This window comes from Molossus molossus, unplaced genomic scaffold (genome assembly GCF_014108415.1).
Source record: "Molossus molossus isolate mMolMol1 unplaced genomic scaffold, mMolMol1.p scaffold_m16_p_23, whole genome shotgun sequence".
NCBI lineage: Eukaryota > Metazoa > Chordata > Mammalia > Chiroptera > Molossidae > Molossus > Molossus molossus.
The window spans coordinates 25,820,985-25,848,233 of NW_023425359.1; the positions used below are offsets into that span (position 1 = coordinate 25,820,985).

The 27,249-nt window shown below is 56.4% G+C and overlaps 1 protein-coding gene across 1 annotated transcript in view; it reads right to left on the reverse strand.

The window, feature by feature from the left end:
• Positions 1-18,993: 18,993 nt before the first annotated feature.
• KDM5B (lysine demethylase 5B) overlaps positions 18,994-27,249 on the reverse strand; it is a 59,532-nt gene continuing 51,276 nt past the window's right edge. The window contains exons 23-27 of the mRNA XM_036277367.1: positions 24,462-24,947; positions 23,132-23,243; positions 21,974-22,128; positions 20,349-20,663; positions 18,994-19,863 (exon numbers count right to left, since the gene is read on the reverse strand). Of these exons, the coding sequence (XP_036133260.1) occupies positions 19,726-19,863; positions 20,349-20,663; positions 21,974-22,128; positions 23,132-23,243; positions 24,462-24,947 (1,206 nt within the window). The 3' untranslated portion in view covers positions 18,994-19,725. The remainder of the gene's footprint in view (positions 19,864-20,348; positions 20,664-21,973; positions 22,129-23,131; positions 23,244-24,461; positions 24,948-27,249) is intronic.

Below are 27,249 nucleotides of genomic sequence, written 5' to 3' on the forward strand. Positions count from 1 at the left end.
TGACCCCCAGACGACCGGGCAGGAGCTGGGAAGGGCAGTAGGGGAACATGGGCGGCGGGAGGACGGGGCAGACTCCTCGCTTCATCACAGGGGTCACAGAGCCGTGCACTCGGGAGTCAAGATTCAATGACATTTGTAACCTTTGCTCTTTCATCAGAACGATTCTGTGCAGCCGGGGATGATTGACTGATTTCCTGGGCAGGTGCGGTGGGGAGCTGGTGCCCTGCATTTACATCAAGGTGCTGGCAGCCTGGGACCATCACTGCCCACATGGTGGGAATGGCCAGTCACCCTGAGTACGGAAACAGTTTCGACTGTAGGAACCCCCTGAAAATTCTTGGGGATGCCCAGGGCCATGGACCACCCTCTGAGAACCATGGGACTAGGACATCTTGTGGAATCGTCACAAGGGCCTGACCCCTGTGTCTCCACTTTCCAGACAGTTTAAGGAGCCGGAGTGGGAACACCGCAGGAAGTGGCAGTGTGGGTGTGACCCGAGGTCCCGGACTCCCAGCCCCCACTTGTGAGAGCTGGGCCTGTGGCGCGGGGCATCTCCTGTCGCCCTCCCTGCCGACACCCCAGGGGAAGGCTGAGGACACCCCCTCTGCAGCGGTGAGTTCCCGGCTGTCACATCTTGACGGGCAGACCTGCTGCTCCGGTACTGGCGGACTGAGCCCGCCCTGCCGGCTGTTTCCGGCCTCCAGCGGCAGTGGCTCCAGACCCAGACAGCAGTGCCCAGCATCAAAGTGCTAATCCAATTCTCGGCTGTGCTCCCCTGGCCTCCTGCAGGGACTGATTTGGAACCAGGGCAGCTTGTTACGGTGATGCCGTCCCCTCCTGCGTCCCCTCCTGCGGGACAGTCAAGCTGGGGAGGGGGCGTCTCCCCTCCCTCAGGTAGCACCACACTTCCTGCTGTGGGTCACCTCTAACTTTCTGTGGGTCACAGTTGTGAGGGTCTCAGGAACCCGGAGCATCTCACCTGGTTCTTGTCCCTCTTCCGCACACTCCTCGGGCAGGCAGCAGGCGACCCCTCTCCCCAGGTGGAAGCAAGAGAACTCAGGGGTTCCGTCCTCTCCTCTCAGACCCCTTCACCGGCCTGTGACCTTGGTCCGTGTCAGCTGGCACAGTACGGGATCCGAGGTTGACAATGGAAATGGGGTCAGGCAGCCCCAAAGAGGTCAGAGACAAACAACCGGGAGTTTGCTAAATATGCTTTTCTCCAAATAAACACAGGAGGTGAGAGATAAGGAGGGTCCTGGGAGACCCCCTCCAGCACCCTGGTCCCACAGGCTCTCCCCTCGCGGAGCCGCAGCCGAAGGTCCGGGTCAGGACGGCTTCCTCTCCACACAAGGCGAGGAAGCCGCTTCCCCATCACTGGCCGGTGTGGCTGGGTTGTGGGGCGTCATCCCAGGCACCAGAGGATTGCCGGTTTGATTCCCAGTTTGATTCCTAGTCAAGGGCACATGCCCAGGTTGCGGGTTGTGGGCTCAACCCCTGGAACAGGAGGCAGCTGACGGATGTTACACTCTCACATCAATGTTCCCCTCTCTCTAAAAATCAATAAACTATTTTAAAAAGCAAACGAACATGCCCAACGTGGACCATTCGTTCAGACCAGGGTCAGTGGGGAGGGGGTGCACCTGGTTCTCCGGGGAGGGTCCTTGGAGCCGAGTCCCAGCTGACCTCAAGGGGCCATTTCTGCTCTCGGGGGGAAGAAGCAGGCACCATCTCGGGGCCCAAGCCCTGCTCCGCACTTAACTAGCCCCGTCCTGCCTCATCTGACCTGAGAACAAGCTGAACCTGGAAGTGGGAGTGAGGAGGGGGAAGAAAAGGAAAACAGGGGAGAGAGAGAGAGGTGCACCGTCTCCCTTCTCGCCCGCACCTGCAGGATCCTGGGAGAACAGCCCTCCTCCCCTGCAGCCCGGACAGGCGAACTTCCTCGGACCCCCTGAGCTGCCAAAGCACCAGGACAACCCGAAGAGCCTTCAGGGTCTTGCCTCCTGGCCTCTGGCCTCTGGCCTCTGGCGGGGGCTGCTGGACCTCACCTGAGGCCATGAGCTCAGTCTACTCGGGCAGAAAGGGATTGAGTCCCTCCAACGCCTGTCCTCAGCCTCAGAGCCCCTGCTCCTCCTCCTTCTATGTCCAGTCCCAGGACCACACAGTCCACTGTGGACACTGCAGCAGATGCAGTGACGGGGACGGCGTGGCTAATGCAACACCCCCCGGGCACTACACCCCGAGCCCAGAGCCAGCTTGGCTCTGGGAGCCATCAGGCCCCTCCACGCCTGAGGCCTCCCTGTCCCCTCAGGTGCCTTAGGGGAACCTCCCTGCCCAACCGCTGTTCTACCTGGTCCCTGACTGTCCAGGGAAGTGTCCTTGGGCCCCCCAGGTTCTCCGCATAGGGAATGGAGGAAGAATGTGGGCAGCATGGAGGAGCCCAGCCCTCCTGCTGGCTACGGGCGGGTGGGGGGCCGCCCTCGGGGTGTTCCCAGGCGGATGGAGGCTGTGAGCTCCCTTTGACCCCTGGTGCCTTTTACCGGAGAAGGGCCCAGTCGAGCTGAACCAGAGGTGGGGGGCGGGGAGGAGAGCAGAGGCCTCTGGGCCTGAACCAGAGGTGGGGGGTGGGGAGGAGAGCAGAGGCCTCCGGGCCGGGCTTCTCAAGCCTGACTCTGAAGCAGAGAAGCAGCAGCCAACTGGATCCCCCTTCCCCGCCTCTCTGTCCTGCCCCAGGACCCATGCCCCACCCTGCATGTGCGCCCACCTAGGTCCTGCTGGGTTTCAGAGGAAGCCTTTAGCTACAGACTGGGAGCTGGGAGCCTGCAGGAGCTCCGGGCACTGATGATGTCAGCGCCCCACTGGGATCAGGCCGTGGAGTGGGGCAGATTCGGCCTGGTGCCCGGGGTCTTCTCGGGGCCACTCCCATGGCTCTGCCTGGCCCTTCAGAGTTGGTGCTCCCAAGACACCCAACCCCAGGGCCGCTGACCCATCCGTTCAGGGTCCCTCCTAATTCTGTGCAAGTCTGCTGTCGGACCTCAGCCACCTCCTGCTCATGCAGAACACTGCCCTCCTCACGCCCGCCCAAGGACCCGGACCGCGGACTCTATAACTGGTGGGAAGGGGCAGAGGAAGGAGGCGGGCCGGGGAGAAAGTCCTGACCAATCAGCTGGAGGCCTGCACTGCCCTGGGGGCCTGGGCCCTGGGGGTGGTGTGAGATCTTGAACAAGTCACATCACTTCTCTCGGCCTCTGTAAAATGGGGACGGTGACTGAGACCTCATGGTGGGGCTGAGGGCCACAGCCCTGAGATGTAAAAGCTTCGTCCCACAGTGGGCTTGGGTGGGATGGCCAAGGGAGGGAGGAGCTTGTGGAGGGAGGAGCTCCCTGGGGGTGGGACAGAGTTAGGGCAACACCAGCCGTCCCATCCCTGCCTTCTCTTTTTTTTTTTTTTTTTTTTTTTATCCTCACCCGAGGATATTTTTCCATTTTTTGTACAGATCGAGTGGGAGGGAGAGAGAGAGAGAGAAACATCGATGTGAAGGGACACATCGAGTGGCTGCCACCCGCATGACCAACCAGGGCCGGGGACAAACTGCAACCGAAGTACGCGCCCTTAGCGGGAACCGAACCCGGGTCTCTCCGGACCACAGGCCGACGCTCTAACCGCTGAGCCAAACTGGCCAGGGCCCTGCCTTCTCTTATGCTGGCTGGTGGGCGATGCCCACAGGGGCAGCCGATATCCTGAGTCCCAAGCAAAGCAGTCGAAGGAGGCCCTCTCCTAACTTTACAATAGCAGGGCAACCCCCCTTGTTTCCTGCCCCAACCCCCAGTTGGGGGGCTGCTTGGTAGCATCAGACCCTCTGAGTTCAGGAGGGTTCAGGAGCTGTTATCCTGCACTCCTAACTAGCAAGGTCTGGGAGGGACCTGGGATTCAGCCTCCCTGCTCCAGTGTTCAGTCAGATGCCTCCAGACCATATAGGTGGGCACTCTGTCCTAGTCTGGAAACTCTCTGGGGAGGAAGTTTGCGTGTCCCCTCTGTGTCCCATGCATCTGGGGTGTCCTGCCATTTAACTGTGGAACCCTTGCTGAACAGTTCAGAACTCTTTTTTTTCTTCTTCTTCTTTATTGATTTTTAGAGAGAGAGGGAGAGAGAGATAGAAACATTGATGAGCAAGAACATCAACTGGCTGCCTCCTGCATGCACCCCACTGGGGATCCGGCCCACAACCTGGGCATGTGCCCTGACCGGAATCAAACCAGCGACCTCCTGGTGCAGGGGTCGCGCTCCACCACCTCTTGGTGCAGGGGTCGCGAACCGGCCAGGTGGAAGTTCAGACTCTTCAGGGTAGAGTGGCAGCCAGGCCGTCCCTGCAGTGCAGGACTAGTCCAGTCCCATCGCTTGGGCTGCTGCCCTGAACGGTCGGCTCCAGGGATGGAGGGGGTGCAGGGACAGACCCTTCACAGAAGTTAAGCTCTGGCAAGATGCAGCTCATGAGGCATACAGACCTGCCTGGTTCAGAGGGCGGGATGCTGGAGAGCCACCAAGGAGTTGGAGTAGCTCCCTCCACTGAGTCTTTGAGAAAACACAGGTGGAAAGTCCTCCCCAAGCTGGGGACCCAAGAGAGCCCTGTGTGGGTGGGGAAGGGGCCCCTAATGATGACAGCACTCATCGCGTGCTGGACATGCTGTCACTACTTCACAGGAAGCGACTCATTCCATCCTCCCCCAAACCACCTGTGTCAGACGTGAATTCTCTCTCTCTCTTTTTTTTTTTTAATCCTCACCCGAGGACATTTTTCCATTTTTTTTGTTCAGGTAGAGTGGGAGGGGGAGAGAGGAACAGAGAGAGAGAGAGAGAAACATCGATGTGAAGGGACACATCGAGTGGCTGCCACCCGCACAACCGACCAGGGTCGGGGACAAACTGCAACCGAGGTACGTGCCCTTAGCGGGAACCAAACCCGGGTCTCCTAGGGCCGCAGGCCGACGCTCTAACCGCTGAACCAAACTGGCCAGGGCATGAATTCTATCTCTATTCTACCGATGGGACGACTGAGGCTGAGGAACTTGCCCCCATCGGAGGGAGCAGCACAGCTGGACGGAGCCCGGGCCGTCTGGCTGGTCACCCTACGGCTCACAGCGAATCAGCTGCGACTTGACTTTTCTCTAGTGAAACTGTCGTTCACCACAGGGTTCCTGCTCCCCGAGGACCCAGGACTGAACCCTGACTTCTCTGGCTTTCGCCAGTGTAAAGAGGACTCACCTAGAGAATCGGGGTGCATCTGTCCCGTGGGCTATCGTCACAGTTACCCTCGACTGTGGGGTGAGTGTTGGTACCTGCTGTACAGATGAAATTCTCTAGACCTGGTCAGGTTGCCCCGTTCGATGTTCGCAACGCACCCTGCCCGACGACTGCCACAGGTGGACGAGCCCTCTATGCAATTATTCGTTCAGGGGTGTCACTCCCTGCATCCTGAGTGCTGCGGGGCAGGTCTCCACGGCCTAGCTTAGCTCTTGGCACACACGGACGCAAACACGAACAACTGGGCAAATGAAGAACGTGCTCACGCGGCTGAGTGACTTGCCTACGCGGCCAGAATGCAAAACCGCGATGGCGATGGCGGGGGCGGGAGGGGGGTTCCGTCTGTGGCGCTCACTGCTGGACCCACAGGGACCAGCGCAGGCTGGCACCCAGCAGGTGTTTACCAACAAACAATGCCGAGTTAACAAAACCGCACCCTCTGTGACTGGCAGCCCAGAGATTCGAACCCAGGCCTGCAGAGCCCTTTGCGCCCCACTGAGCAAACACCTTTTATGTTCCCTCTGGCTTGTTGCTCCAGCTCTTCAAGAGCATCCCCATCACCCCGGCTTTTGTTTTATCTGGCTCAAGGAAACCAAACCCAGCTTCAGCTAGAACCTGGATCAGGGAAGTCCAAACGCCAAATTCCAAGCGACTGAAAAAGTATCTCGGTTTGTGCCCAGCCCTGACTATCAGGACGTGGCTGTCCAGGGAGGGGTGACAAGCTATTCCTGCCACCCACTGAGCCCCCCGCTCCCTCCATGTTCACTGTTCGTCCCACTGTCGCTCCCAGACCACCTGCTCCACTCTATCTACTGTCCAAAGGCTGCACGGACTCGGGTGCGGAAGACAGGAGACCCCACCAAGGGGACAGATCCAGGGCAACGAAGAAGGGACGCTCCCTGCAGCCGGGCTTGCCTGGGGCTGGTGAATACCGGCTCTGGGAGGGCACAGAAGAGGCTCCTCCAGCCCACCCGCCCCAGGTCTTTGCAGTGGCAAGGACAGCCCTGTCACATCTGCCGGAAGCTGCCTGAGGGTGAGGTCCAAAGAACCCAGACCCAGCTCCAGAAAGGGTCTCCTGGCCCTGGCAGGTCTTCACCTTGCCCACGCTTTGCCCAGGGAGAAAGCCAATCCCAGGCGGGAGATGGCAGGTGCCACTCTTCTGTGGGGAAAGAGCACATCTGCACACACCAGTACCTGTCCCTTCCCTGCGTCCCACCTGTGGGTGTCAGGCTGCAGCGCTGAGACAGTGAGAAGGGTGCTAGCATCATCTCCCCCCAAAATACACAAAGTTGCCTGGAAAGCTCAGGATTCGCTGAACAAAGCCGACTCACCAGGGAGCAGCCTGGGCCCTTCCTCCTGGGATGAAGACCAGGGGGGACTGCATGAGGCACCTCCCTCCGCCAGGCTCCAAAGCCCCCCAGCGCCTCCTTGGGCAAAACAGGAAGGAGGGGGGTAAGGACCAAGCCCAAGAGGTCCCCAGAAAAAGCCAAGGGGCTTCCTAGAGGATGAGGCCAGCAATCTGTCCAAGAGCCAGGCCAGGCACAGGCAGGCCACACGGAGGGCAGAAAGCCAGCAACGAGGTTCAGGTAGCACTGGCCATTCCCCAGGGGCAGAGGAGGGTCAGGCTGGGCTCCCAGGGCCTGGCCACAGTGAGCCTGCTGTGGACCCCCGACGCTGACTCACCCCCAGGGCCCTGACACAGGCCGCCGCTCACCAGGAGGCAGGCCAGAGAGCCGCGGCCCCTCCACCTGGCCCTCGGGCCTGGCCTTAGGAGCACTGGGCAGCTCTTTGCAGCTCTTCTGGTGGCCACAGAGCTGTTTCCAGCAGCCTGAAGGCTGGGCTTGGACCTGAGCAGGGGGCGACAGATGGAAGGGCGAAGGGCTGCCCTGCCCCTCACAGCCACCCCCTCTGCTGAAGTGCCGGGGTTACCAGAGCTGCCTGGGTCCGGACGAGGACAACCCTTACCACACATGGAACCCCCCCCCCCCAATCGGGGCAGCACCAGGGAGGAGGGGAGAGGACACCCGCCATCTCCAGGTCAAACTCCAGCCCATCTTCCTGCCTTCTGGGCATCCAGGTCCTCAGGACTCCCCCTTCTCATGCCCACCCACCCCCATCTGCTGTGCCCACCCTGTGGGCCCCTCACACTCCCTTCCTCCGGCTGGCCTGGGAGCGCTTACTTCTCTGCCTGACGGGGGAGGGGAGGATGCTGCAGAGGACAGGGGGGCACTGGCAGCCCCTACAGCAGGGGTGGGGGGTCCTGGAGGCACCTCAGAATGTGGGAAGAATGGGGAAGGGGCCCCGGGTTAAAGTGCCGGGATGATAAATTACGTCTTTTTATTTAAAACCTTGTGCCCTGACAGAGTGGGGAGAGAAGAGGCAGAGGAAGGACCCCACATGGGAAAGGTCAGTGAAGGAGTCCAGGAGCCGGTGGGCGTCTGCGCTCTGGGGTGGGGGGCACAGCCCTGGGGAGCCGCTGGCGCAGACGGGACGCCCCAGTCCTGCTGAGTCATGAGATTTGCAGAGAGGAGAGGGGCCGCCATCCTCCCCAAGTCCCTGTCCCAGCGCCTCTCAGCCCTGTCGTCTGTCTCCCACCCTCTCGGGGATCCTGGGTCTCTGCCCTCCCACCACGACGGGCCGGGGTCCCCCAGTTTGAGGAGAGGGCAGAAGATCCCGGGACGTCCTGCTCTGCGGCTCATCCCGGGACCCGGAGGAGTCTGCGTCCCCTTTCCGCCTGGAACCCGCAGAGAAGCCCGGTCCCCAAAAAACGAGCCTTCCATCCGGACGCGTCCAAACTCCCCTCGGCCGCAACTTCCCGACCACCCAGCCCAGAGCAGGGGCCCACTCTGCACCCCTGAGCTGCGGCAGAAAGCCCGCAGGGAGAAGAAACTTTGGGGGGCAGGGGTGCCCCGCGGGCGGGGGGCGGACTTACCCAGAGCGGCAGAAGCAGCAGGAGAGGCCGGTGCCCCACGCGAGGGCGCAACGAGGGGCGGGAGGACGCGGGCTGGCACAGTCTGGCCCCAGTCCCTGCACCGGCCCGGCCCCAACTCGGCCAAGAGGCTCTGCCGCAGACTAGCGGAGCCGGCGGGGGAGGAAGGGGCGGGGGGAGGAGGGAGGGGGAGGAGGGAGGGGCGGGGAAGGAGCGGGGAGGAGGGGAGGGGGAGGAGCACCTGTGGTGGCGCTGCGGCGCGGGGCGGGGCTGGAGAGGGAGAGGGCGGGGCGGAGGAGGGGCCGGGAGGAGAGGGGAGGGGGAGGAAAGGGAGGAGAAGGAAAAGGAGGGGCCGGGAGGAGGGGCGAGCAGGAGGCAGAAGGAGGAGGGAAAGCCAAGAGGAGGAAAGGGGTCGAGGGGGAGGAGGGGCTGGACCCACACTGGCCTTCCCTTTAGCGCTGCCCACCGGCGCCCAGCGCCCCAGCCTCCTGCAGCCCACCGGCCCCCAGCGCCCCAGCCTCCTGCAGCCCACCGGCCCCCAGCGCCCCAGCCTCCTGCAGCCCACCGGCCCCCAGCGCCCCAGCCTCCTGCAGCCCACCGGCCCCCAGCGCCCAGCGCCCCAGCCTCCTGCAGCCCACCGGCCCCCAGCGCCCCAGCCTCCTGCAGCCCACCGGCGCCCAGCGCCCCAGCCTCCTGCAGGTCTGGGAGAGTCAGACCTCATGGTCCCATTGAGGCTACATTACAGGAGCGCCCCCACCACCAAGAGTCACTTGTGATCTCTGAGCTCCTCCCCTCCCCGTCCCCTACTGAACACCTCTACCTACAGTGGTCACCCAGCCTAAAGGGTTGGTGAAGAAGAGGGGGATCCTCGGGAGAAGTTGAAGGTGCAGGGCCCATGAGACCAGGGTGGGTGGGGGAGAGGAGGGGCCGGGAGGTGGCCGAGGAGGAAAAGAGGAAACCACCATCGGTTAAATACCAGGGTTTCCCACACGTGTTAATTTCTCGATGCTCACACGTCCCTTTAAAGTGGCATTATGGGCGGTTTGCAGAGGAACGTGTGGCGCTGGGGAAGAGCCTGGGAGAAGGGGGTGGGGCTGCACAGACAACATGGAGCCCCCCCCCAGGAGGGGGCAGGGCCAGCCATTCCCTGCAGCACAATTGGAATACCCACTAGCAGCACAGCCCCTGCCTCCCCACGAATGCTGCAGAGGCTCCCATCCGGGGAGTGCAGAGCAGTGGACGGTGTGCTATCCCTTTGCCAGTGATACCAGGTGGCACCTGGAGGCCACCCCACCAGCCTTGCCTCCGAGAACAGGGCCATGGCTCACCTCCCTGGCTGTCAGGAAGAGGTGATGGAAGACCTCTGGGGAGCCCTAAATGAGACAGGCTGTGCCCACAGCCCTGAGGCGCAGAGCAGCTTGGGCAAGGAGGAAGAGAGGAGTCCAGTCTGTCATCATGACTTAGGATGATGGGACCCTTAGCCAGGCGTATCCCAGGACTGTCGCTTGCCCAGAGGGGGCTGCTTACCCTGTCCTCTGCTTCCCAGCTCCCCACACTGACAGTGCATCTGCAGGACGCAGGGCTGGAAGGCAGGCTGCTGCCCCTGGCACAGAGCCTAGCCGAGCTCACTGCCGGCTCGCTGCTCCCCATTCTAGCTGAAGCTGTGTCAATCCGCCGCCCAACTTCCAAGCCCGCCTGGGGACCGCAGGACAGAGAAGAACAGCCTACCTTCTCTGAGTAGGGAGTCAATGCTGCAATCAATTTGGTTAAATGAAAAATGTGCTGTCCCTGGCTGCAGCCTTAATGTTCTTTTAATTCATCAGGACCAGGAGTGCCTGGGCTATAACCGAACCAGAAGCTCATTGCTCAGGCCTCAGGAGTCAGAAAAAGGAAGACACTGCCCGGCTGGTGTGGCTCAGTGGTTGAGCGTCGACCCTGCACCAAGAGGACACCAGTTCAATTCCTCCTCAGGGCACCTGCCCAGGTTGTGGGCCTGATCCCCAGTGGGGGGCATGCAGGAGGCGGCCAATCAACGTTCTCTCTCATCGATGTTTCCGTCTCTCTCTCTCCCTTTCCCTTCTCCTCTCTCTCAAATCAATAAAGAAAGAAAAAGAAAGAAAGAAAGAAAGAAAGAAAGAAAGAAAGAAAGAAAGAAAAAAGAAACAACCCACATCCAGACTTTCAAACTCTGTCCTTTCAGAAGAGGGTCCTTTGTGGTCTCAGGCCACCAGCACCACCTCCACCAGCACCACCTCCACACACCATCATTCTGGATCACGAGGGTGACGGAGGGCTGTCTACTGATTCCAAGAGCTCTCCATGGAGAAGGGGTTTGCAACCTCTCGACTGCTCTTTCTACTGGGTTTCCCTGGACAGGCGAGGGGACTGCAGCATCGCACTCTGCCGGGGCTCTTCCTGGGGTGCAAGTGCCTGCACCCTCCCTACCAGGTGCATCTCCTGCTCAGAGCCACCCTGGCCACTCACTTCCGCAGCACCTGTGTCACTGTCTCCTCTTCCTGTGAGGGCCGTGTCCTCGCCAAGCTTCTCACAGCATTGGTTGTCCTGAGCCCAGCCTGTGTCCATGCTGCAGGCACTGGGCAGCCCTGTTCCGTTCCCTCCGTGGTGCCTGCGTGGACTTTGATCCTCGGGCTGTGGTCCCAGCCTCCTGCCCCACACAGCCCTGTCACTCCCCTGGAGCACTGTGTCATCCCTGCCTGACAACTGAGCGAACAAAGACCGAACACTGAAGCCAGACACCTGCCTCTGGTCCTGAGTGAAAGGCTCAGAAACTCACCTGCACCTCCTGTCACCAAAGGTCCTGGTTTTCTTCTCATCGGAATTTGTGGACATACCAAGCTTAAAAGTATTTTAAATTTTACTTAATATATTTCATACTAAAGTCCATTAACTTTTAGCTAGTGAATAAAAAGTGCTTTTATCACCAAAGACGAACAAAAAGCCACAAAGCCAGTGAAGACCAACTCCTCCAGGAGGAAGCTGATGAAGTGGACTGTCATTATTCACTCCCCATGCAACGAACAAAACAATAAAAGCAATTTTGAAAACTGAGTTCAAATAGAACTCTCCGACACAGCAGAACGGGGAGGGAGGAGGAGGCAGAGGAAACAGCTTCTCTGTAATTTCACACCTCATGGCAGGGAAGACTTTTCGGGTTTTCAGGACCATGTCTGGCAGAAGAAAGCCACCAAGTCACTACTGAATCACCACCCCAAATTTTACCTCAACCTTCTGAAAAGGCTTTTTTGCTCCTCAGATTTGAGGGGAATAGTAATCTCAAGCCCCGAGCAGAGTATCCGCCCTCCCCAAGGAGGCACCACTCCCATGGCCTCGTGCCCGTCAGTCCCTGAGCTTGTGTCCACTCCTCTAGTAGAGAGGGTGCCTCTGGAGTAGTCTGTCCAGTGTCAGCCTGCCACTTGCTCAGCCATTCCCTCCCCACCCTTTCGGTGACCAGAGTGCGCACAGCGAGGAGGGGTGGGGAGGGGCACGAGGCACCTGGGGCTGGTTTGGAGAGATCAGGCCAGGGTGGAATGCAGCAGTGGGCTTTGGAACTACCCATCATCCAGGGGATGAAAGCAGGTTCAGTTGAAACCCTTTCTGAATAACTAACCCTTTAATATCCCTGCATTCATAGATGGGGGTCCTATTCACACACCTGCCCTTGGATGTGCCCAGCTGTGGGAGCCAAGCACCAGAGACCGGAGCAGAGGACTCACGCACTCACGGGTGTCCCAGGGCCGTCTGCCACCCTTGTCTGGGCCTTGGGTACAAACATCAGACTCATTCAGTAGCTATCGTCTGTCCAGTCAAAAAACTCCACCTCCTGGGATACTGCCTGCCAGGGCCCCGAGGAGGTGCACACCACACACCTGGAGCAGCTCGGACTTGCTGCGGAGACAGGCATAGAGGAAACCAGTCACCACAAGGAAGTGAGGTGACGAGAACTTGAGTGAGCACCAACCCAACCTGGTAGGAGGCCAGGATCCACCTGCCAGCTGCCTCCAGGTAGGCAACAAAGAGCAAGGCACTGGGGCAGAGACAATAGCACATTAAGGGAGTAGGTGCTTGGTGTCAGAGAACTGCAACCTTGGACATGTTTTGTAACCTCTCCTAAGCCTCAACTTCTTCATCTGTTTACTGGAGACTTCTCGGCACCTAAAGTACTGTGACGGTTAAACAATACGTTTATGAACAGTGAGCAGGGTCTCAGCACAAGGCAGCCGCAATCACGTCAGGGCAAGGAAAACAGCTCAAGGGCTCCAATGGGGTGGGTGTGGAACAGTGAACGGTGGATGGCAAAGGCAAGACCACGATGGGCTCTGCCAACCGGCTGCCTGCAGTTCCTTCAGAGACAGACGGGAACGATGGAAGGTGGAAAGAATGTCAGCATAAGAGGAGTTCATCAATTTTGTTTCAGAAAAGACAGTGGTGTCGTCGGGAGTTGGTTAGAGGTCCTGGGAAGCACCTTGTCTGCTGGCTTGTCAGGGTGCGACTGGGTAATGCTTTCCAGCTCAGCTCTGGAAGCCGGCTGTCTGGGTTCAAAGCTCAGCTCACCTCACAGGCCATGATACTATGCAACTTAGTTACTTTATAGGGACGTGGTGAGATCCACCGAATTAAAGAGCACCCAGCAGTGCCTGACACTCAGCTCGTCCTTGTTGAGTGTGAGTATTACAGGAATTATTTTCTAGCTCCCGGCAGCCAACAAGTGTATGATGGTCCCACCACTGGATGGCTGCAGACTCCTTAGCATAGCCAATGGTCTGACGATGGAGGGTTCAAAGGGACTGACCACCCAGTCAGAGGCCCCACAGGACTGTGCCCGGGTTCCACACGTCCTGGGCCTGTGAGACTCGGTGCAGTCTGTGGGCACAGGAGGTGCTCAATGTGCCAGGCACACGCCAGGCCCACGGCAGCTCAGGTGCCTGCTCTGCCTCTGTTGCACGGGGACCCACAGCCTGCTCTGGAGCCCTAAGTCTACAGCTGAGTCTCCTCCTCCACGGCGAGTCAGAGAACTGCATTTCCTAAGGGGCTTGACCTTGCAGAAATCTAGAATGGAGAGTGACCTTGACCTTGGGCATTTACGTAGACCACGGCTTCCCCTCCGGTGGGCTGTCCCAGCTCTGGGCATCCACTTCTGTGCTCCGCTGCCCTCTTCCGTTGCTTGTGACAAACCCCTGCTGGCCTGTCCTGGAGGACCTGGGAGCTCTCACCCTTCCTTCCAATACCCAAGCCACCCCACGGTCTCAGTGTATTAGGAGACACATGCTAGAAGATAACTGTGGCTGCCTCACTTCAGCTAGGAAATAGGTCACCCTCTTCCTGGGCAGAAACACACAGCCTCGGACACAGCTGCCCTTCAGGCACCCTGACCGTCTCGCCCTCCAAGGACCTGCAGCTGCGCAGCAAGAGAAGGGCCACCGCGCTCCGGATTTCAAATTCTAAAGCCAACAAGGGCACAATTTTGCTCCAAAGCTCTAGCCACCCACTCACACCCACAGGAAAATAGGACCTCGTGTGTCGGGAGGATTAAACAATTATGCAGAGCCCTAAGAACAAGCAGTGCCTGGCACGTAGAGCCATGGACGCTCTGAAGGAGCTCAGCGACGTGGCAGAGATCAGTGCGGTGGAAACACATGGCCCAGCATTGATAGGACATGGGTTTGTCAGGCTCAGCAACCAGCTACAAGTCCTAGGTGTATCCTACACTTTCTGCACCCCACCCCCGCTCACTTCCTCACGCTTAACTTCTGGGCGGATGATCAGTGTTCCCTGAGCACTAGCAGCCCTCCTGCAGGTCCTGTTGGCCCTTCTCTAATGAGGCCGCCCTGGGGGCAGCACATCGACCTCTGATCAGGGTCAGCCTTTCCCCGTGGCCTCCTGGCACCCAAAGGACCTTTGTCTCTAATCTCCACTCTTCCCATAAACCTATTTATAAAAACCAAACTTGGGGAAGGTGGTGTGAAAGGAAGGGGTGGAGCCCTGTAACTCCTACAAACATTGAAGACGGCCTAATTCTAGTACTTCCCTCTAAATGGCCAGTCCAAGCTGGACAAATCCCCCTTGTGGCAGAAAGACCCGCGGCTCTTACAGAAACCGGTTCCATGACACCCTCTGGTGGCCAAGCCTGGAGTGGCAGCCAGAACCGCCTGCAGCCAGGCTCTGGACGTGCTCCGTGGAAATGAGGCCAAGCGGACAGCTTTCCACCAGGCAGAGCATCTCAGTCCATCTCCACACTGACCCTGCTCCCTGGACACAGGCCCCACTCCCAGTTGTTCACTCTACGCCTTACCAATTTCTTTCACGAGGGGGAGGGACGGTGCAGTGGAGCAGGCGGGAGAGGAGACTGAATCAGGCTGGGCACTGGCTGCCACCTCTGTGCCTTCCAGGGCAGGCCGAGGCCCAGGTCGTACCTCCTCTTGTGAAAGGGCCTAATTGAGGGCGCACAGTGGTACCTGGTTAGGCCAGCACTGCTACAGAACACAGGGCACTGGCCACCCATTCTCAGCCTGGGTGAGGAGGACCCTTAAGGACCTGTGCCTGTGGGGCTGTGGCCACCTCCAGGCTGACGATGGCTGCTGGATTTCAAGGAGCACCTCACAACCTGGGCCACAAGCCACATTTCCCCACTCTGTCTGGGGTCAAGGGAAGGTGTGGGCAGGGACAGAGGCAGGAAGCAGGTTCACAATGCTGGGGCCCATTGGCTCAGTGCAAGACCCACAGAGCCTGTGAGACAACCAGCAAAGCCAACCCAGACGGGCTCTCCCCTAGAACAGAGAGCAGGCCCAGATCATTCTCACCTAATTCCAAAGTCCACCTCTCCTACCACTGGCCACCTCGCTACTGAAACAGGGTACTACCTATCTATGTGCCATGAGGTCGTCCTAAGGAACAGCAAGAGCAGGACCCCACATGTGCCAGGAGCCTGTGGGTCAGGGCAGCCCCAGAAGCTCCAGGCACCCCGAACAGCAGCCACCTCCCAGGAGCCCAGCAGCCAGCACTAGACCGGGCTTCCAACAGTCAACCCCAACCAAGCCCGCACTCCTTAGACATGTTCCCCGGCTGGGCCCATCAAGCCTCCGCAGCCCCTTCTCTTCAGTGGGATTTGTTCCTGCTGTTTAACAGTTGATCTGTTAGTGATTGTTTTATTACATAAACCAACAAAATGTGCCCTGGCCAGTTTGGCTCAGCAGTTAGAGCATCGGCCTGCGGTCCGGAGAGACCCGGGTTCGGTTCCCGCTAAGGGCACGTACTTCGGTTGCAGTTTGTCCCCGGCCCTGGTTGGTCGTGCGGGTGGCAGCCACTCGATGTATCCCTTCACGTCGATGTTTCTCACTCTCTCCCTTCCTCTCTCTCCCTCCCTATCTGTACAAAAAAATGGAAAAATATCTTCGGGTGAGGATAAAAAACAAAAACAAAAAACATAAACCAACAAAATGAGTGTGGAAAGACGTTATATAAAAAACAGACCAAGCCCTGGCCAGTTTGGCTCAGCGGTTGAGTGTCGACCTGCAGACCAGAGTTCTGGGTTCAGTTCCCGCTAGGGGCACGTAACCCCCCCCCAAAAAAAACAGACCAAGTTGCTTATGAGACTCAGTTAAATTAGGTACAAAGGAAACTTATAAAGAAAACAGTTAATAAATAATAAAGCAGCTAAGTTCCTTCACTGTCTAAACCCATCCATTGTGAAGGAAGCCCAAGATGAACATTGATAATGCGTTATGCTCATTGTGGATGAAGGCCCTGGCCTCCAGACTACAATTTTTCTCAATTTTAGAGTTTACTCAATGAATATACCTAGGTTTGGGTTAAATTAAATGTATCTTTTTCATTCTTTGTCAACCTACCTATCCAGGTCCTATGCAAAAGGATTTTGTCTGTGTTCCTACTAGAATTATGGAAAAGTACTGGCAAGGGCAGACAGAGTCCGTGCTTACAAGGGACGTTTGCCAGGAGCTAGATTTTCTTGGGGAGAGAGGGTGTCTTTGGCACTTATTCAAACAGAGCAAGTAACTTTGTTTCCTCAGAAAGGCAATTCTTCAATTTGTTTTCCCATCCAAGGGAAAGGAGGAAGAACAAGCCTTCGGCTTCCACTCACCTGGAATAGATCAATGACCTCATACATCCATTCCTCTGTCGCAATGCAGCAGGTTACCCTGAAAACAAAAGACGTATCTAAACTCATCACGTCCTAGCCTTTCATCCTTGTACAGTGAACCCTGAACCAAAACAGGGAAGGGCTGGATGCTCCGTTCTGTTGTTGGCTGGCTTTGAACATTCACTTACACTGATAAAAACAAAGATACATTCCTCCTTAAGCAACCTTGAAACAGTAAAAACTTGTTACATAAACCTGCCAGAAGTGAAATATACACTTTACAAATTGATTCTTTAAGCTTTGAAAATGTATTTACAACAGGTTTACATTGTGTAAATTCCTACTTGATACAATGTTTTGTTTAGGCCGCTTGTCTGTAGCATTTCTGTTACAAGTTCCACACTGCACCTCCCAGAGGAAACTGAGGCTAAAAGAGCCGGCAAAGCTGCGAGGCCATTGTGCTGGTGCTCACCAGGAGTCGAGGACCCAACTCGTGCGTGGAGCTGAAACGACCCTGGATCCGTGGTTCTCAGCCCTTCTTCCCAACAGGTAGTTTCGTGGGAAGAGCTGCTGCATCATCATGTGGAGAAAGACCAGCCGAGCAGACCTGCAGTGTTACTGACACAACAGGCAATGATTCTTGAAGTACTTGTCCAATTCTATTTCCCGTTAGAGGGATATAGGACCTATAATCCATCCATCGGCTACATGGCAGGAAACCTGGCAGGACCAAGCCCAGAAAAACAACTATGGGCGGCTAAACACCAATCAACGCCTAACCCAAGCAGAATGCAAAGGGTACAGGAAAGAGAGAGGCAGAAACCCATGACAAACGGGCCTTCGGAGCATAACAAAAGGTGGGATGTGAAGCCCAGTCCATTCCTTCCTGGAAGGTGTCGACTCTGCTCTTGGGCTTATTCTACACAAATACTCAGAGGGGGGCAGCTTGCTTCTGATGGTGGGCATCTCAGATACTCCTGCCAAAGTGTAAGATCCAAAATCTCAACATCTTCACATCTTGCTTTCTGAAGCTCTGCATGGCTGAACCAAGTGGGTAAGTTCAGGTGCCCACTGGCCTCCACGGCCACAGGTGGCAGCTGCGCTCACGTCACCTCGAGGTGACCTCCAGGGAAGCCGCAGTGCAGAAATCCTCCAAGTCTGATTTTGAAAGGTGAGCTGGGGGCATTCACCCACCAGATTTTCTTTACCCACTGACCTTGGGGTTCAGGCTCCACTCTAGTGGTCCTCTTTCCCCCTTGCTCAGAGAGCCTCAGGCCTGAAAGGAAGTGTGTCAGGCTGTGTGTTTTATCTGATCCCCGTGTCTAGGCATTTCTCTAGGATACAGCATGGCTTCATGGTTAACACTGCACACGTGGTTTTTAGATAACACCCCTCTATAGTCCTCTTGGGTATGAAACAGAGCCATTGACTGTGAGGTAGACGTCCTCTGCAGCCCTCGGCAGTATCAGTGTACAAGGCAGGACTGAACACACTGCCCGAGCCGTGTCACGTTATCAGTAGCGGGTGCTCTAACCTCGGCATCATCACAAACAGATCAGTGGCGCTAACACTCCCACCTTTCCCTGCGCTCGGCGAGGCAGACCCCACCTCACCACAGCGCATCGTCAGGGACTGTGTCCGACCTACAGGGGAAGGAGAGCCAGTGGGGCATGGAGGTGCGCACCACACAGCAAAAGCTCTCTGAAGGCACAGGCTTCCTTTAAGCTCACTCTCTCAACGCAGTGGGGACAGATGGCATCCTGTCCCAAGGCCAGGGGTTCTAAGAATGTGCACATTTAAAAAGGCCAAACCACTAGTGCTCCAGACTGCACTCTGGAGAGCCCTCCGTGTTGGCCCCGGAGCCATCAGACAGGAGAAACATCCCAACTGTGGGCAGCGCAGGCAGCCAGGAGTCATTCTTGAAGAGGTCTGTGTCCACTGCATGAAGGGTCAGTGCGTGTGAATCTCTGCTACGTTACCAACGGCTGTTTCTGTTGTTTCGCTTTATTCAAGACCCACTAGTCCTACCACCTTCAGGGTCATGGCTACAGAATGTGGGGAACAAGCATCAGCAACAGGACGGTGAAGGGCAGCCAGAAGCTGCTCCATGTGCCCATTGCCCTCCTCACATGGAACAGAGCCTTGAAAAAGAAAGGAGGGGAAAGCAAGGATGGCTGCCCGCAGGGGGAACTCGTCAGGAAGAGACAAGGAAATCGGAAATGCAGAGCCCAGGTGCTCCCTAGCTTCCCTCAACCTGTACTTTCCAAGCCCTTAGATTTCCTTCTGACGCGTCACCAAATTTCCCTGTCAACTCAAATGCAATGAAGATGTCATTTCTACAAGGAGAACTAATTTTTGAGTCTGGGAATGATGTGCCCACATTGTGAGGAAGCATGACTTTAAGTAAGTTTCTATTCCCTGAAGACCTGAGGCAGGGGGTGGGTGTGTGGGAGGAGGGTCCTTATGAGCAGGGACTGGAGGCAAGGGCCCACGGAGTGCAGCGGGACCCAGAACAAGTCCCTGGTGTTTGCAGGCCACCGTCCACGGCTGGTGCAGCCTGGTGCTCTAAATAACCAGCATTTCGTGTTCTAGGAGGACCAAGGATTTATTCACAATATAAACTGCAACACTGGATACACGCTACCAAAGCAGCAGGAGAGGAAGGAGGGCGGGAGAAAGCCGAGCCACCACGGCAGCGGCCAGCTCAGAGCTCCTTCTGCGTCACCAGCTCGGCGGCAGCACGGGGAGCCAGACACCTGCCTTCTGCACGCCAGCCACAGGCTGAAGCACCAACACGCTGTTTGGAAGTTTGTTTAGTTTTAATTCCAGCCACTGAAACAACATAGAAGTTATTGCTCAGATAAATAAACCTAGTCTATGAGGAAAAAGAAAAGTGGATAAAGAAAGAAACAAACAAAACCCCAATAGTGAAAAACTTAAGTTCCCCAATATGGTAACAGTAAACAAGAGAGAAATTCCTCCAAGGAGGATTAACTGGAATTTCTGGTGCCCTCTGGGCACTGACACTGAGTTGGACTTGTGGCCGCTGAGGCCCAGGCAGGCCAGATTTGATGCTGTGCATGAAAAGGTATGAGCTCCAATGCCTCCAAATGGGTGGGAAACCTGCAAAAACAGTCAGCATTTCAAACCTCCACAACCACAAATAGCTCTTAAGGAAAAAAATACAAAAGGTGTCAAAAAATTTTTTAGTTGTTTTTTTTTTTTCTTTCCTTTTTTTCAAAGAGTTCTGGAAAAATGATCCATAAGGAATAGAAATAGCACCGTTCACAGGCTGGTCTGGACTCCAGTCCTGCAGCTTTGCTGAGAAACGGAATCAATCCTGGTTGAGTCCTGAATGACAGTAACTGGGGTGTGTTTGGGCTTATTTTCGGCTTGGTGCGTCCTTCCCAGTGCAGCGCACACAGACGTAGTCTTCTTTCTCTGCCATCTCTGGAGAGACACCAACACAGACCTGATGGAACCACTGGTTGCAGCTGCCATCACACTGGACCCAGTCCACCTGGTTACAAAGAGCAGGGAGACGGGGTTTTCAGAGGAAAGTGGGGACTCAGGTCTGGGCAGGCAGCCTGAGAACATTCCAGCCATTGGCACCAGCGGCCGGCCCGCGACTGGGACCTCTGGCACAACAGCCAAAGCAGCCGAGTCAGAGCCATTCTTCAGTTGTGACTGCTTTGGGACTGAGACAGTGCCGCCCTGTGCCAAGCAAGCAAAGGGCGTTACGTCAGCATCCCTCCCACCTTCTTAGCGCCGGGACGGTGACAGCTGGAGGAGCAGGAATAGGAAAAAGGGAAGAATGAGAGTTTCTTCAAGAAAAGGGAGAAGACCCAGGAACGATGGTAAGAGCACAGAGACCAGTGGGGAGGCTGAGAACCACTCAGACCAGCTCACAGCAGGTAAGCAGAAGAGACCTGGCGAGGTGAGGGCTCGCTCACAGGGTTTCGGAGTTAAGGGAAAGCTCGTCCTCTAGGCCCAAACCTCACTGACCTCATCTCCTTCTGGCTGCAGGCAGCTCCCAGCCGGGCAGATGGCATCTTCATCCTCAGAGTCTTCCAGTTCAGAGTAGGATGTGTCTGAGGGCAGGGAATGTGTTTCTGCAGAGCGGACTAATCCACAGCTACGCTCTCTCTCCAACTGGAAAGTGTCCATGTCCTTGGGGTGGCTCAGTTTGGTTTTCTTCTTCCTGGGGGTCCGCACTTTCCTCACTGGGTCCCACCTGGCAAGGCCTTCTCTGTCCAGGCGTCGCTTCAGTTTCCTCTCCAGGCTGCTGATTCCATCTCGTTTCTCACGACAGCAGTCATTCTGGGCGGGAGATGAGCAAACTCAGTTTTAGCCTTCAGTTTGCCTAAAACTAAGACTAATGAGGCCGAGTATTAGCTATGAGAGAAGCCAGATGAGCCCTATCCTGCTGGGAAATCCTGCATCTCAAGACCCACCGTCACCACCTCCCTCGTGTCCTGCAGGACAGCCAGCCTCACATAGTGCTGTCCAAGGAGCTGTGGAGAAGAGGCTGCAGACACGACTGACCCCCAGATCATTCCACCAGCACAGGGGGTGGGGAGAGGCCTCCACCCTTCTTTCAGCCAAATCCATGAGTGACTGACTGACTCCCACCGAGCTCCATCCAGGCATCTGCTTACCCTTCGACCTACACGCTTCTAGAGAACCATGCTAAGGCCTCCCTTCTTTAAGAACATACCCCCCCCCCCCCCCCGGAGGAGCAGGTGCACCTGTCACAGATCAGACCAAGTCACAGTCAATGTGTAACAGTGCCATACCGGCATCATAAAGACAAAATTCTAAATGCCAACATCTGCCTTCATGTTCTTCAGTGAGATTCTCCCCTACCCTGACTATAGTATCAGGGGCCTTACACAGGTCAGTTACTTCATTAACAGAAGTAGCAGCTACACACAGAACATTCTACCATGTCCCCTTCAAGTAAGTCAGCCCTCAACACGGACACCCCCAGTTACATCCAGTCCTCCCACCGGCAGTCTTGCTAGGGCTAGAGAAGTTATGTTAAGTATTAACTCCAAGAATATCTGATTGTGAAGGTTTTATCCTAAAAGGCCTGCCACTGTAATGCATTTCCATCTCTATGGTGTCTCTCTCACAGAGAAAACAGCCCTGCTTCCTGCTATCGCTACATGGAAGTGGTGAGAAGCACCTTGCTAAAAAGAAAAAAATGCAGAGACTTGCCCTGGCCAGTTTGGCTCACTGGTTAGAACGTCGGCCTGCGGTCCAGAGAGACCGGGGTTCGGTTCCCGCTAGGAGCATGTACCTCGTTTGCAGTTTGTCCCCGGCCCTGGTTGGGTCGTGTGGGAGGCAGCCACTGGATGTGTCCCTTTCACGTCGATGTTTCTCTCTCTCTCTCTTCCTCCCCCCCGCCCCTCCGACTCTATCTGAACAAAAAATGGAAAAATGTCCCCTGCTGAGGAAAACAAACAAATACATTCAGAGCCTGGAAAGCGGGCCCAGCATCAGGCTGGGAGCCCAGAGTCGCCCCGGCACCTGCCTGCTCCTGGCAGAGTCTGCCCCCTTCTGGGTGAAAAGCACCTCGACTCACCAGACTGCGTGGTCCCGCCCCCCGCACCCTCCCAGACACTCGCCTTCTCACTGCTGGGTCTGACTGGTGAGCGTCGATCAGCTGGCTGAGCAGGGCTTGGCTTTGCAAGTAAAGTCCGGTACAGTTCCTGAATTTCAGGAAGGGTTACCTGGAGCAGCTGCGCTTCCATCAGCAGCTCACTGACTTCTGGACTCACACCTGTCACAGACCAGACCAAGTCACAATGCTGATAACCAAGGTGTCGCACACACTTAGACCTGCGACACCAGCAGAGGGGTCGCAGGTCAGGCCACTAGCACTGTGTCCTTTTAAATGACATTCACTTAAGTTTAGGTTCCCTTACTGTGCCCGAAGTAACTGAGTATAACAGAACCCAAACGAGATTTCCTAAGTCTTGTGACGACTAGGAACGGACCAATTCTACACGGAACCCTACTCACTACTCTAGCGTGGACAGGAGTCCGTCTGCCTCGGCAGCGTTGATAGAAACCACAGAGAGCCCGGGGAGCGGGCCTCCAGTTGCAGCTTCAAGCAGGGCTCAGGCAGTGGTCCCTGAAGGTGCAGGCTCCAGGGGGCTCATCTACACGGAACCCTACTCACTACTCTAGCGTGGACAGGAGTCCGTCTGCCTCGGCAGCTTTATAGAAGCCACAGAGAGCCCAGGGAGCGGGCCTCCAGTTGCAGCTTCAAGCAGGGCTCAGGCAGTGGTCCCTGAAGGTGCAGGCTCCAGGGGGCTCATCTACACGGAACCCTACTCACTACTCTAGCGTGGACAGGAGTCCGTCTGCCTCGACAGCTTTATAGAAGCCACAGAGAGCCCAGGGAGCGGGCCTCCAGTTGCAGCTTCAAGCAGGGCTCAGGCACTGAAGGTGCAGGCTCCAGGGGGCTCATCTCTAGTGTTCCCCACAAGTCTCCTAAGTAATGAAGTAACAAGGGAGCCTATCGTTTAGCCTCTGCTGTGTTTTCTCAGTTGGCGTGGGCTTCACCCTTCCACCTCGAAGGCAATGGATAAAGATTTCCTCGGTTTCCTGTACGTCGATAAACCTTCCAACAGGATCTTTCTCTACCTTGCAAATACACAGCAACCGTCTCCTACATCTGAAGACACAGTTCTTTGTCATGATTCTGATCATCTACAACAAAACCCACTGCAAGATCACTTGTTGCCATCCAACCCTCAAAATAATAATAAAATACAAACCATGGAGGGGAATGCAACTCCGTCCCGCCGCGAAGGGAGAGTGCAAAGACGAGGTTCTGTTGTCCCGGTCACCAGGCAAGGAAACAGACGCTGTGCCGGGGGGCTGAGCTACCTACAGGGAGGCAGACAGAGTCGAGTCAGGCTCTCCCAGAGCAGGACCCTCCCACCCACCCACTGGCAGTAGCACCGATCACCAGGCAGGCAACTGGAAAGAGACACTTGATTTTCCCAACTGAAAACTGTCCCTGGCAGCTGAGATCTAACCAGATCAATGCACATCCCGTCAGCCTTCAGGCCCCTGGTTTTACTCGGACCGACTCCGGAAGGTAAGAGCACCCAGGGAAGCTAGTCCTCCGCCCTGTCTGACGGAGACCACAGTGCGTAGATCGGGACGGGACCTGCGCGCATCAGTCACACCCGCCTTCCTGCCTTCCCTCCGTGTCTAAGGAAGGAGCCAGGAGAAATGCCCCTTTGACCCCGAATCGGTAAACTAACAGCAGCAGAGTCCTGGCCCACCCCACCAGGGAAAGTGAACGTCTCCACTGCAGGCGCCCGGACTGCACTACCCACCTGGCAACACACAGAACTGATGGTCTGCCAAGTGAGAGGCAATGTTTCAAAAACCTGGACAGAAATTTTAAAAACAAGGAACACTGAAGACCGATTTTCTGTCCTTCTCTCTGATCTGCTGAACACTGAACTCATATAACTTGTATGTCTGTGTCCCTACTGAGCTCAGGGACCTATGACACCCCTGCTGGGGACCTGCCGGCACCTTTCTCAAGTCTCCCCTCTCCTCCTGCAGCTCGTTCCCGGAGAGCGCAGAGAGCTCTGCCGTCCAGTGACGGTCAGGAGAGCCTGGCTTCTGAAGAGTCGCAGGTGGAGTGACACCTGCTGCCTTTCCTCTGAAGCAACTTAGGGCCTGGGCACTTCCCACCTAGTCCCCCGGGCAAGAGCAGACAGACGCAAGCTCCTGTTCTATGCAGTGACGCACATGAGAAGACAGAAGAAATAAGCAAAAAGTTTAAAAATACATACGTGTTAAATATGTATCTGGTTCATACACATAAATGGAAAACTTACACGGACACGTGCAAAGGCGAGATCTGCTCTAGAGAAGCAGAGCTGCTGAGAGCTCCGACCACTAGGAGCAGAGGAAACCAGAGCCTTGGTGCAGACACAGGACCCGCAAAGTCGGGGCTACAGGCAGGGTGAACACTGTAACAGGAAGTGACCACCAGGACCAGCAACACCAGAGTGACAGGCTCAGTCAGGAACAAGTACAGAGCAGAGCTGACTCCAACGGCCAGCAGAGAAAGGCCGGGCTCACCTTGCTGGTCTCTGACGCCTGTCCTGCTGAGGCCTGCCCCCGGCTGCATGGCAGTCCTGAGCCCACGCGGCCACGCGCAGGCGTGAGGCTGCCAGACGACAGCAGGCGCCGGGCCCTGTGCTGCCAGCTCACCGTCCTCTCGATCATGTAGCGCAGTGCGTCCCCCTCAGGCAGGCGCACGCGGATGCGCTGCAGGGAGGCCAGCAGGGGCAGGATCTTCTCCAAAGGGGGCTTCTCCGACCTCTGGCAGTGGGGGCAGAGCCAGATCCGGGGGCCTTGTGCAACACTGGGCACCACCACGCAGCTGGTATGGAAAGCGTCCCTGCAGAGTTCGCACTGGATCATCGGGGCTGCTGGGGCCTCCTGACACAGGCAGACCTTCGTCTCCGCACCCTGGATGGGCGACAGCAGCTTCCCCTCGTTGGCAAGCCGCAGAGCCTGCAAGGCCTCCATCTCCCGCAGACGAGCTTCCCCTAGCGCTGCCATCTGAAAGGCACGGACAGCCGAAGACAGTGTCAGCGGGACTCAGAGCAGACTGCATGCGGCCGGCTTTGCTGAGAGTGAGGGACCCTGGCCGGCACACCGTGCTGTGGCCGAAACACCACCCGCACAATGCGCAAGGGAGGATGCGCCCACCACAGACACAACAGTGGAGGCCACTGGTGGGGACAGGTTCACACACACCACTTCTCGATCTCCACCCAAGGATACTTTTTTCCATTTTTCTCTTCAGAGTAGGAGGGAGAGAGAGAAACATTGATGGGAGAGAGACACATGGACTGGCTGCCACCTGCATGACCCCGATCAGGGCCAAGGACCAAACCACAACTGAGGTGCGTGCCCTTGATTAGAATCAAACCTGCAACTCTGGTCCACGGGCCGATGCTCTGCCACTGAGCCAAAGTGGCCCGGGCCACATACATCACTTCTTAAACCCTAACTTCCTTGTCCATTCATCTCCCAGAAACTCACTGCTCTCGAAAGGCACCCGATCTTCACGTTATTGTGCACTGATTCTGAGGTTCCCCATCTGTTTCCAGTGTTCAGCTTCAGACGAGAGGTCTCCCGGGGCAGCTGCCACACAGCCGCGGGCATGTCTCTGCCGTCTCCAACATGGGGGCCCCTGTGTGCTGGACACTGCAACTACAGCGACCCTGAGTCCCTCATGAAAAATTCAAGAGAAACCACTGTACCAGACCTTCCTTACACACGCATATGCTCGTGGGCACGGCAGAGCGAAGAACACCACGAGGGCAAAGAGCAGGCTGCCCCACGGAGCGGCAGCACGCACACGCGCTTTCCTGTCTGGTGGACAGAGCCACCTCCCAGGAAGTGCAGAGTCCAGTTCACCCGCAGGGGTGACTTGAGAACACAGAACAGACTCGACCTCTCACTGAGAAACGGGGTGACACTGAGCACATTTCCAAATAGTGTTTACAAGCTGTCCGGTGGGAATTTCACACAACAGACCAGGCATCCGACACCTGGGTCAGTCCAGGTACCACAGACAGACTTGTTACTCGTGCAAAGCACAAGCAGAGTCCGAAGGCAACTAGAGCCAAGCACGGTGAGTCCAAGTTGGTCACCCCACCCCAACCTGACCTGCAGTCTCCTCAGGCATAGGCGGGGCCACTGTTTCTTCGGCCGGCCGCTTTGCTTATCAACAGGTAGCCACAGAGTTTACAGTTGAGCTTTCCTCTCCAGAAACAAAAGCTACAGGCCACAGGAACTACGCCTCCCCCCAATTCTATTCCCAGGTCCTTAAAATGTGAATTTGTCACAGTTAAAACCATTCCAAATGATCACACCTGCCCACCAGCTCATCATGACTCACCAGATGAGACACCCCTGAGTCCAAAGGCCAGAATCATTCTCAGTATCTCTTTTTGGATTGCAGAAGAAAATGTATGAGTGAGGGATTGAGGAATAAACACAAAGATCTAGAAGTAAATCAGGCAATACACCTTTGGCATATTAAAAAAATACCACTTATTTCTGTGATAAGAAGCCGTGCACAGACAGTGAGGCGCCTGGCTGCAGGCTAGCAAAGCGTAACCGTCAGAGCTCTGCTGGGACACCACTGGGCAACGAACGGGTCCTTAAAGGAGGGTTCAGGGGCTCAAACACACAGCACGCCAGCGTTAGAACAAACACAGAAACGAGCCACAGACAGAACAATGCAAGGAGCACCGTGGAAACACCACGACGGGCTCAGGCAGCAGAGCCTGAAAGAACCTGACCGCACAAACATGCCCAAAAGAGCAGGTCAAAATACAGAAGCAAATCAAGGCAGTCCCTGCCAATTCCAAGAGGCGAGACAACTACAAAGGAAGAGACTGGGAAGAGGGTGCCCTGGCCCAAAGATGGAGCCTTCAGCGCAGGTCTGGTAGCAGGTATGTTCCTATCCTACGATGGGCAGTGCCTGGTGCGTTAAAAGCATCCAGGTAGGACTACATCTAACTAAAAAGCTTCTGCACAACCCTGGTCAGTTTGGCTCAGCGGTTAGAGCATCGGCCTGTGGTCCAGAGAGACCCAGGTTCAGTTCCTGCTAAGGGCACGTACCTCGGTTCCAGTTTGTCCCCGGCCCCTGTTGGGGTTGTGTGGGTGGCCACCAGATGATGTATCTCTCTCACATTGATGTGTCCCCCCCCCAAAGAAAAGACAAAGAATAAGTGTTGAGGACGACGTGGGGAAAAGGGAACTCTTGTACACTGTTGATGGGGTTGTGAACTGGTACAGCCACTATGGAAAACAGTACAGAGAGAGACACATCGTATAATTAAAATGA